The 12,055-nt window shown below is 34.2% G+C and overlaps 1 protein-coding gene across 7 annotated transcripts in view; it reads right to left on the bottom strand.

The window, feature by feature from the left end:
• Positions 1 to 218: 218 nt before the first annotated feature.
• Positions 219 to 12,055, bottom strand: part of LOC117168915 (protein sarah) — a 124,212-nt gene continuing 112,375 nt past the window's right edge. For all 7 annotated transcript variants that reach the window (XM_033354865.1, XM_033354870.1, XM_033354868.1 and 4 more), the window contains one exon: positions 219 to 1,863. In XM_033354865.1, coding sequence (XP_033210756.1) covers positions 1,739 to 1,863 — 125 coding nt within the window. In that variant the 3' untranslated portion in view covers positions 219 to 1,738. The remainder of the gene's footprint in view (positions 1,864 to 12,055) is intronic.

Raw genomic sequence — 12,055 nt, forward strand, 5'->3', positions numbered from 1 at the left:
AGTTTAATATTAGATGAAGATTTTTTCTATTTGTTGTATTTATGGTAATAATTTGCTATATCTGCAGTGCAAACAAGAAACGCGGTATCTGCATTTTTTAATATATCTTAGTTATAGGACCCGAAAGTTTCTTATACTATCATTTTTCATATTTTAATTATCTGGGACGAAAAAGATACAAAAAATCGAGGAAATTAAATAAAAAATAGTTCACATAATTGACTTCATTCATGAGTAAATAATTTTATTGGAAAATACCACTTTATGAGCCTATTACACCCCTACAAATGTGAGCGTTAAGATAGTCCTTTACCATATCGCCCAGCTAGCGGCATTTAAATAGTTCCACAAATGGCCATAGAATAACACACAATATATTTTATTCATTTACTATAAACACACGTAGATAAACATCCAACTTCACCTCAGAACGAACATCTTAAAAATCTCGCGCCAAACAACATAACCAATCACACCTCACACATATGGGACCCACATAAATCGCATACTTTTATCTACAACCATTTCAACAACAATAGAACCTGTTAAAACTTCGAATATCAGCAATAAGATCACATAGTCTTATAAATGTAAATCTTCGTACACTCAAAATCATGAAAAAATTACTAAAACTCACCCCTAAACGTAAATGAAGAAGTGAAAGAAGCAAAGCAAGATTTAGTATTCCAAAAATCTAAGGTTAAATATGAGCTGGCACTGGATGAATTTGACAAATAAAGAAAACAAAACAGCAGAATGTTCGGTCAGTGGCCATTATCATTATCACTGGGCTTCGTAGGCTCATAACATATGGCGCTTTCGTTTAAAATATCTTACATTACTAATAGGGTTATATACGTTTCAACACAGGCATTTAGTGTTTACAGAATGACAAGAAAAATCATGGACTTCGACCATTAACTTCGGCCTTCGACGATGTAATATACTATTAAATGATGATGAAAAGATAAAAACTCTATCTACAGACAGATAAGATTTTTCGGACTAGCTAGAAATCTCCGAAAGTGCAAATAGTGCGATTCTTCTTTTAACGGTACATTCGTTACCTATATTCCATTAAAGCATAAATCAATAATTATCAAATGGATGAAGGCGTTAATTTAAAATTAAAAGGAACGACAAATAATAGATTTAAAACTTCCGCATTTCGAGGTCCCAGAATTAAATGTTCCGTCGAACTGCTTTCGATAACAAAATAATAGAATAATAATATTTATTTTTGTGCCCTTTGAACATAAAATAAATTTTCATCCTAGATTGGTACGAGAAAAATTCTAACCCTTTATTTTGCGGACGTTTATATTTCTGCCAATCTCTTTATGAAAAAACAATGCATTTTCCAATTACTTCTAGTGTACATTTGTGAAGAACTAAGAGCTCTAGTCCTGGGCCCTCGACATGTCACTGAAATTCTTAACATGTGGTTGGAAAACCACTTATTAGATATATTGGAACATCGATTCTAATCAGGCTTGATTCTGTGTGGAGACCTTTGAGGGCAGGCTTACCAACCTTTTTATGTACAAACTCAAGCCTAATTTTTATTTAATTAAAATTTATGGCTTATTCGCACTATATAAGAATAAATTGTTTGGTATCAGTAGCATGTACATTAAGTTTTGTTTACTTTGAATGACATATTGATACCTCGATGGACGAAAACATGTCATGCATATTAAAAAGTAAGAACCGACAGAGAAATAACAAATATAATAAATTAAAGTTCTGTACAACGTGTCTGTTCCATACGAGTAGATTTTTTAATGGATTTAGCTGCTTCACAAACGTGTACAACTATACCTGGCTGCCCAGGCCCACCTCTATGCAGTTCGTGAATGGATCCTGAAAATAAAATAAAAATATATAATCATCGTAAACGTATTTATAAGTTAACTACATTCCACGTTTTTTGAATTGTCTATAGCGACATAAAACCGAACTAAACTTCCAAATTTTTATGAATTCTTAAAATCTAAAAAATTCTTAATTCAGGACTCCGTAAACCAGAGCCCTACCATATCGGTATATCTCGACCCGCAAATTCATATTTGACATACACAAGATTGATGATGGCAATTTTGATATGATGAGCTATTATGCACCTGTTTGTAATAAATCGTACCTTTCTTTTGCTGTTATGTATATTCTATGAACTTTTATTGATTTATTTTGATTTTTTTAGGTGCTATGTCTATTGTTAGACTTTTCCGAAATTATGAATAAATTTTTGTCAGCCACTTTGATTAAATGTGAGCTTTGTAATTGCGTAACTCATCCTCTACCATTGGTTGTGTTTTAACTGAACTAGTAGTTTTGTCAACTCTAATTTTATTTCTTTAATTTTTGTTCATTTTCTCTGATTAGGGTTCCTTGTGCGCTATGTACAGAGACCGCGAAATTCCATCTTCGATTATAAAAAATTAGGAGCGGATCGTTCTACGATTTCCTGTGCCTCGTACATAATTATCATTATAATCAATGAAGAAGTTCTAATTATGAAAGAATTTCTTTTTGGATTTTACATACAAGTATGATTGTATTCCCCTGACTTGCACACGGGGCTCTGCAAGGACGGACAAACCCTTTTACAAGCTGCTCGCAGGAACTATGAAACTATAAAAAAGTTAGAAATTCGTTTCAAAATGATCGAACGCGAAGAGCCTCAGACAATAAGTGGGCAAAGAGTACGCAAATATACGCTCTGCGGCGTGACAAACACCTGCAACTTTCGCAAGTTTCGAAACAGTCGTTCCATCCTTTGAGAAATGATGACAAATTCATGACAAGGAACAAAATTGACATCCAGGTTCTTCCTAAGCTCCAATATATGAATAAAATGGATCCGCTCTTCGTATGGATCTATTGGAGGATTCCGACTTCTAGATCTCTAACTCTTAGTCTATGGCAACACAGAATGCGTCTCGCGTTCAATATGTGATTGACCACGTAACATCTGGTAAGCTGTTTACAGAAATGGTCCGAAAGTTTGCCAACAAAACTGAGTATCTCATTCACATCATCACAGCCGAATCACACAATCACATATTAAACAAGTCAAAGCTGCTGACAATCGAACAGGAAATAGTTGAAAAAATATCGGTGTTTTCTGACGTAGGCAGGAGAATGAAGAAGAGGAAGGGGTTGATCGGGGAGGATCAATATTTTGTCGCTAAATAATCGTGGCTTTTCAGCGATATCTCAGTTTCAGTCCAAAATCCGTCCAAGTTCGAGGAATGAGATACTAAGGAGCAAGAGGAACGTTTTCACTGCAGAACCGGATGTGGGTCGAGAATTACGAATGCGTGCCACTTTCAAAGTGTTGTTTTTCAGGGCGAGAAGGCGCTTTCTCAGACGTAATTGTTTAGGGTGCCTCTGCGGTGAGCCTAATCATCGCGAACACAAGATCACTTATGCATTTTAAATGGATGGCCTAAGCCTGTATGCTTCTGGAGCAAAGCAAAGTCAGAATGTTAAAGGATCGTCGAGGGGTAGACAGGAGAAATGAGTATAGACTTTGGATTGGGCAAGTGTGTTACGATCCATATGAAACGAGGACGAATTGGTGGAGTTCCCAATGACCCTGAGCTCGTGGATATGAGGGCTATTAGACGCATTGACGTTAGAGGGACCAGCCTGTAAGCGTGCATGAAAGGCGCATTCAGAATATAACATCAGCGAAGTAGGTTTTCTGAAGCAGATACAAGCTTCTTCTTCGGCAGAGGGTCTTGCATTCTGTCGGCGTCGGCGTTGAAAGAGATATCTGCGACTAACATGCTTAGCGTTTTGGTTCTAATATATTTATCATCGAAAATATAACAGAACCTCTCATAAACATTTTCAGGAATTGCGAGTTGATTGGAAAAAGAGCGTTTTTTGACTAAGCTTAAGAGCAGGCGATTGAGGCCCTTGGTCTCGACCTTAACAGTAGCAGTGAGGAAAGTGCATTAATTTATTTAATTATTTAAATTTATTTTATTTATTTAATTTCTATAATTTATTAAATTCGAATTATGACGTTGAAATCGTATTAAGCGCCAGAAATAACCCCCTGGTACCAATTTTCATCGAAATCCGAACTCATAGGATTTTTCAACATTTTTGGTCGCCCTATTGGATCATCAATTTTGGAGATTCGGATTTTGACCTTGAATTCATATGCAGCGACCCATGTAACCCCCTAATACCAATTTTCATTCACAGCCGTTAAAACATTGGATTAAAAAAATTTTGGTCGCCATTTTGTTTCCGCCATTTTGAAATTTCTAATTTTGACCTTGAATTCGTATCCAATGACAAAAATAACCCCTCAGTACCAATTTTCATTGAAACCTATCTAAAAGAACGTGTCAAACATGTTGGGCCCACCTTGTGATTTTTGGTCTACACAGTGAAGGAGTTCAATATCGTCAAGGGTTACATAAAAGAGATTGGTATCAACCGTGAATTGCAGAAATGCTTTAACATTAATTTAAAGCAAAGACGGATTACTAGCGTTTCCGGGAACCCTGAGCTTGTGGATATAAATGTCATTAGACACCTGGAAACGGGAGAGACTTATATATACTTGGGCGTGCCTCAAAGCCGCATTCAGGATGCAATATCAGTGAAGGATACTTTCCGAAGCATATACAACCTTCTTCTTTGACAGATTTGGTCTTCAAAACTGTCGGTGTTGAACAAGGTATGTGCAACTAATGATCTCACCGTGCTGGTTTTGATCTACTAGTTTAGGGTGGTTCAATGGACGAAGAACGCGTTTACAGTTCTTGCTATAGCCACGTGTGTGATCATGCATATGCAGAAAACACGAGATGATTGGCAAAGGAACGTTCTTCTAAAAATCCTCGAGGCAGACGGCTTGGACACTTTCTGAATTTTAACATCAAAAGTGATAAAAATTGGTTACTTCGTCTAGATTCCTCACTTTTAATAGCTTAAATCAAGAAAGCAGAGGATAAACAATTCTGACAACAGCTACTCGACAAGAAAATGCACGGAAACTTTGACAGAAATGTATAAAATCAGTTCATGTCGAAGGAGCACATTTTTTCTTTCCACAGATAATCAGGATTAAATTCAGGTTTAGATGGTTTCATTTTCGTAAGCCTGGACAGTGTCATTTTACGTTAACAAGTTCACAGCCCTAGTTGCAGAAGGTGGCATGCACAGAAACCTGCCCTGCCCAACGCGCCGTGAACAACAGAGGCAATTTCTCTGCAGCTATCATCCGGAATTTCTTGGTTCAAAATGTGACGATGGTATGCTGAAGGTAAAATGATAGCGTGTTGGCGATTTTAGAAAATCAAACGTTAGCTCATATGAAATCGACTAATCCTTTACATTTCTGTAGAATATGCCATGCATCCTCTTGCCGAGGAGCTGTCACTTAATTTTTTCTCATGTGCTTTATGGATCTGGGTATTTACGATTGAATACCACCGTTCTATAAGTCTAGCGTCAGATAGTAACTGTATTCTGTCAACAATATGCTACCAGATGGTTAGAAGCTTTGACTTGTTAAGTATGAGATGACGGATCGGCAGTTCGCGTGTCAACTGTCATAATTGGTGTGCTTTCAACTGCATTCTGCTCTTTGAGAAAAACGGGCTAAAAGTGACTTCCAAGGGGTGTTCGGGGTCTCCGATCACTAATCTGGAGTCATAATATAAGAATGACGAATGTGAGGTCAGAAAATTGGATACCAATTGTCCTTCAATTATCCGACGTTCGTGTTCTATTCATCACGAAACAACAAGCTACAACTAAACGCAATAACATAAGTGGACGTTCTGGTGATTTCAACTCCGAAAAGTGGAAAAAATTTACCAGAAAATACCATTGAGAAAGTTCTCGAGTTTGATGAAGAAGACATTAATAGCAGAATGATTCCAAATAAAAAGGATATGATAACCGTGAGAATTGATGGCAAAAAAAGAAGGTACAGAAGCGATTGTTTCTTTCTGACATTAACCAATTACATGATCAATTTAAAGAGCAGAATCCTAATGATCGATGCTGTTAATTTGGAATATTTGACGAACAATCTAGAAAATTAAGTGAAAAATCGTAGAGATTGTATTAGATTTGTAACTTGTAGTAACTCAAAGCTTGCCTGTTACCTCAATGAATGCGAATCATGTCCAGGAATTTAAGAATTCCCTGATTAAATGAATCAAGTTCTTCAAGAAAAAAAAGCATCTCTAGTAATCTATAGTGTATGGCAGTCGACTTATAGGTGCAATCTTAAAAATGAATTATATAAGATGTTATAGTGTAGACCAGGATGCAATATATATTCAAAGATGGTAGGCATATAATTCTTTGTTGATGACTGGTCAAATTTTATTCAAAATTATGCCAGAGAGACTCTCAGTACATAAGAAGTTTTAACGTTTCGACTGTAATTGACAATTCTCGTCAGAAGAACCACTTTTCATGGGAGTAAGTATATCTGTGTGATCAAAATGAAACTTTTTGTTGTAAACGCAAAGACTTAAAAAGGGGATAAAAATAAAGATACTTTTTAAGACAAAAATTGTTTACTTAAGGACAAAGATTATTGAGATGTTACAAATTTGATTGAAATACGGTGAACCGGAAGAGTCGTGACAAAATACAATAAGGATGAAATAAAAAGCATAGAAATTATTATAAAAAGTTATTAACTGGTAGTCAATTAAAAAGTAAAAAGGACACCCCACAATTTATATTAAAATCCGGCACCAGTCAAATTGGCAGAAATTTCAATATAATATAGTTCAAAGCCTCCTGATTAAAAAATTCTAATGGGCACTAGTCCAAAAAATCAAAAGTTTTCGAGATAGGTGGTGCTGAACGCGGAAAATATGACCACAAGCGAATCTAATGTCCCGCGTGAATCTTGAAGATGAGGTGCAGATTTTTCAATGAACTGTAATCAGCACAATCACTGACAATACTAGAAACACTAGTAAGTCCAGTCTAGCTAATAAGGGCAACAAAATGGCGCTCTCCTGCTAATAATAAGCAAAATCATGGTGCTGTCCTGGCAAGGTAAATACTGTTCGAAATATTAAAGTTGGAAGACAGTTCAGTCAATGAATATAAGACTGTAGATCAGTCCAATTATTAAAGGAAAAGCCAGTCCAGCTACTAAAGGCAATGTAATGGCACTGTCTGACAATGTGAAGATTTTTCAAAATAATCAAGGCAAAAGACATTCTGGACTACCAAAGATATTTTGTAGTCCAGATAATTAAGACAAGACTATAGGTCAGTCCAACCAACAACGGAATGACATGTTAATAGTCCAGTCAGTTGGGACAAGACTATAAATCAGTCCATCAAAGGCAAGACATGTTATTAGCCCAGTCGGTTAAGACAAGACTATAAATCAGTCCAACCGACAAAGGCAAGACATGTTATTAGTCCAATCGTTTAAGACAAGACTATACATCAGTGCAACCAACAAAAGCAAGACATCTTATTAGTCCAGCCGTTAAAGACAATACTATAGATCAGTCCAGCCAACAAATGCAAGACATATTATTAGTTCAGTCAGTTAAGACAAGCTTGTCTACGCTGGGCTTTTTATGCAAGCAGGCTTCGCTAATGGCTTGTTAATGCCTGTGGCCTACATCAAATGGTATTTTCAAGCAATGCTGTCGTAGGAAATTTGATCTGCTGTGGCTGATGTCGTGCATACCCTAAATACCATAATATGATCGCAATGTGGGCACATGAAACAAGGGTTCTAGCTCCAGTTTTACATGTGCAATAATGCCCTATGATAGATTCGATAGGTTTTTCATATGCAAAGTCCTCATTCTCTTGCCTGTTAAAGTCTTCTTCAATGTACGCTATCCATAGTTGATATTTGGTAACATTTCTGAATTGGAAATACATGCGCACCCTAATGAGTTCACGTTGATGCAAAAGTTCGTCTATTTGAAACTGTTCAGCCTGTTGTCTTTGAAGTTTGTCTTGTATGTAAGTAGGTGTAAGCTTTAGTCGATATATTCCCATTGTAAGGTCCATCAAATAATTGAAATCGAGTCTTGGAAAGTAGGGTAGGGTAAACCAACCATGACTGGGACAACGTAAACAGTACATCCAATACTTGGACAATAATAAATATCGTTGACTATCTTTTATATTCCAACATAAATTATAAAAGTAAAAACATGTTATTATTTTTAAGCATTGTATTATTGAAATTTCTGACACTACGTGTCAGAAATTGCGAAATTGTTTTTCCATTACTCGGACGGTCACTTTCGCCATGGTTTTAATTTAATTTCGCAGTATTATGTTAGTGATATATTAAAATTATTGTTTATAAGACACAACCTTGCTGTTCAATTGATTATTTATTCTAAACCCGTTGTTCAAAGTAGTTTATTGAAACTTCCAATTCTAACCTCAAAGTTTTCCAACTGCTTAGGTAAGTAATGTAATATAGTATCTCATAAATTTTAATTTTTCGACAAAAATTGGTAAGTATGCATTAAAATTTAATATTATAGATTTATGAAATATTATAAATATTAATAAGATTAATATTATCGATTGACTGTTTAAGATAAATTAATTAAATTAAATTTTCTGTTGAAAATTTATATTTTCAAGTTAAAAATGTAACTGTTTAAAAAAAAACAACGTCTTTTTTACTTAAAAGTTCAACCTTTTGGTTAAAACTTTTTTGTATTTTTTAAGTGAAAAATATTCTTTGGTTAACATTTGAAGTATTTTCTTGAAATTTCGTCTTTTTCCAAATGTACCTTTTTAATTATAAATGTTATCTTTATTGAGGAAAATGCAACTGTGGTTGAAAATTAATCTTTTTAGTTTGAGTCTCAGCAGTTTGACTGGAAATTATTTGTTTTTTAATTATTTCGACTGCTTTAAATACGCAATTAAAATTTTTTCTGTTTGAAATATCAACTATTATATTTTTTATTAGAACTTACTTTTTTTGGTTAAACTATTACTTCAATTTTCTAACAAATTCTTGAATTTTAAAATAAAAAAGACTAATTTTCTTCCCAAAAAGAATAATTCTTCTCAAAAAATATAATAGTTGATATTTCAAACTAAAAGTGTTTGTAATATAAATTAAAAATGGCATGATTTTTTAACCAAACAAGATTTTTTATTTAAAAAAAAAAAGAGAAAAATATTTTTTTAAATGTTATTTATAATTAAAATGATAAATTTTCGAACCAAAACGACGAATTTTCAACTAAATAGTTGTAATATTAATCAAAACTGATTTTGCAGTCAACATAATTTTCAACCAAACAATAAAATTTGTAATAAAAAAATAATTGACATTGAATTATAATTGAATTACATAAATTACATAAATTGAATTACATTGAATTATAATTCAAAATTTGCAACCCAACAGTTTAATTTGCAATTAAATCGATAATATTAATCTATAATATTAAATTTTAATGCATACTTACTAATTTTATTGAAAAATTAAATTATCAATTAAACGGTAATCACTATCCATTCTTGCTTTTTAATGTATTATATAATTGTAAGTTATTTGTACCATTTTATTTTAATAAACCCCATTGGATTTGCATGGTCCCAGTATTGGCTTCTTTGGTGTCCCAATTAAGGATATGCCCCAAAATTCGTGTCCCACTAATGGGCGATCTAACTAGCTTAAAAAATATCCATTGATATTAATTAACTCAAAAATTAATTATTTATGAAGTTTTTATTGTTCTACTAGATCAAATAATGTGTTAGCCGCTTATTATAACGGTTTTTGAACAAAAAATTCCATTTCCCCATGTTAAAATTGTATTTATGTGGGTTAGCTTTTCCTAACTGTCCCAGTAATTGTTAGTTTACCTCATATGATTTACGTTTAATTGAACCCACCGAGCGTTTCTCGTGTGAAGGTTGTCTATTTCAACTCTAGCTTAAATAAAAATCGCGTACGAGACTTTTCCAACATTATTTCCGCTACTTCAGCAGTTCATCCCTCCATAGCGATAGGCTCTCGATATTTATTGAGAATCGCGCCGACAATTCGGTGAAAGTTTCCGATGTTGATGGCATGGTTCATGGAATCAGTTCATTCAAATAATTTAAAAATGGATTTTATATGACTATTGCGCGCCTTTACTGGCCACCTTATCTTTGTAATTATTCTAGAACCTTTTGCAGCTTGAGTATCAAGTTAACGCTGACCTGGCTGTACAAGGGCGGGCATTCTATGATCAAGACCCAAGTTTTCGAGGAAAGTTAAAACATCTATGTAGCCACGATCTACTATGAATATGTCCCCATTTTCAAACCATTCGCGAAGACCTGCAGCATCCATTTGAAATTCGTTTTCTAGCATTGATGCATCATTATTCCTAGAGTCCGAAAAATAAGGGCCATGTGTATCTAGAATGCATCCATCTGCAGCTACAATAAGAGCTGGCGTAATTAATTAACGTCCCTTATGCATTGAGTATGTCTGGCTTAGTGCTCTGAAGTTACTGGATTCATATATATATATACATACATACGTTCCATCGATGTATGCAATTTTAACAAGGTCATTAAGGTTAGGATTATAGAGCCTATTTGCAAAATCCGTCACATCTCTTTCTATGTATTGTTCTCTTGTACTTGCGTTTAATCCAATATTGTGAGGAACAAAACGTAATATCAGTGATCTTCGCACGGTAGCAATAGTCAGACTAACAGCTTGCCTACTACTAAATCAAAAAATTACTTTTAAAAAATTATCGGATAAGTTTTGACACATTTTAGTTGAAAATGTTAGGAGATCCTTTTTTCTTACATAACGAACGTTACCACCAGGTTCAGGCACAGGATTACAATATGTGAACAACTCTCTAAACTGATCACGTGTTATTGGATTTAAGGCTCTGAATTAATCTTCTGAAAAGCTTTCTTCATTGTCAAAATCAGGCTCATCAACTCTGGCTGATTGATGTAAACTCTGCAAGAAATTCTACAGTTCTGTGTCGAATAAACGACAAGGCCTATTTATGAAATTGTAACCCGTCCAATAAGATATGTGGTACAAAGCATTTAGTGTCTAAATGCTGAAAACAGCAGCGATCTGATTCGAGGACGTAGATGAAAAAGTGGAAACAGCGAATTTCAGAAACAAATGAAAGTATGAGTGACCCTCTTATGTTTCACAATTGCATGAATTTCATAAATGAATGAAATACGAGTGATCGTCTTATGTTTCGCAACTGTATGAAATTAAAAAAAAAATGACAATATGATTATGCTGAGATACTGATTTATAGCCTTGTCTTAACTGACTGGACTAATAACATGTCTTGCCTTTGTTGGTTGGACTGACCTATAGAATTGTCTTAAGGGGGTGTTCTGCTTTAAAAGGTCCAAAAAATCTTTTTTTTTAATGACTCAATCGATAGATAAACTATCCAAGAATATATTCTTAAAGTTACAGAGGCCAATTCTAAGTATTTTCTAAGATACAAAGCCGAAAGCAGAGGAGCGTCGATCAAGTGTACGTGTGCTCGGCCAGACTCAAGCGCATGCGCCGCCTCTCCATCTTCTGTTCCGAATTTCATACCTTAGAGCCGTGTAATAAAAAATTGATATTTTCTCCTATTGAAAACTTTGAAGTGCGTTTTATCCAATTTTTATTTTCACGATTTTTCTAAATTGGCGGGCGTGATAACAAAAAAAATTAAAGTACCTATTGAATCGAACCAAAGTTTTTTCTCTTCAGTATTAAATTCTCTTCTAAGTGACCTAAAATTGTCGTTAAAAAAGTCGTTTTAAACAACTTTTATAGCACGTTAAAGTGATTTTTTTTTCTTTAAAACAACAAAAAAAATCTCAAACCTGAAAAAGGTTTTAATTTCTCTATTTTTTCTGTTTTTTTCTTAGTTCACCCAGAAGAAAAATATATGTCAATTGAAAATTTTTTTATTTTTTTTCAGACTATAATTCCGAGCTGCATCTTTCCCGCCGATTGGAGACTGCAGTGGCAAGGCGCTTATGGAATAGGTTGATGATTTTGCAGTAATTCATT

Source organism: Belonocnema kinseyi, chromosome 3 (assembly GCF_010883055.1).
Source record: "Belonocnema kinseyi isolate 2016_QV_RU_SX_M_011 chromosome 3, B_treatae_v1, whole genome shotgun sequence".
Taxonomy (NCBI): Eukaryota; Metazoa; Arthropoda; class Insecta; order Hymenoptera; family Cynipidae; genus Belonocnema; species Belonocnema kinseyi.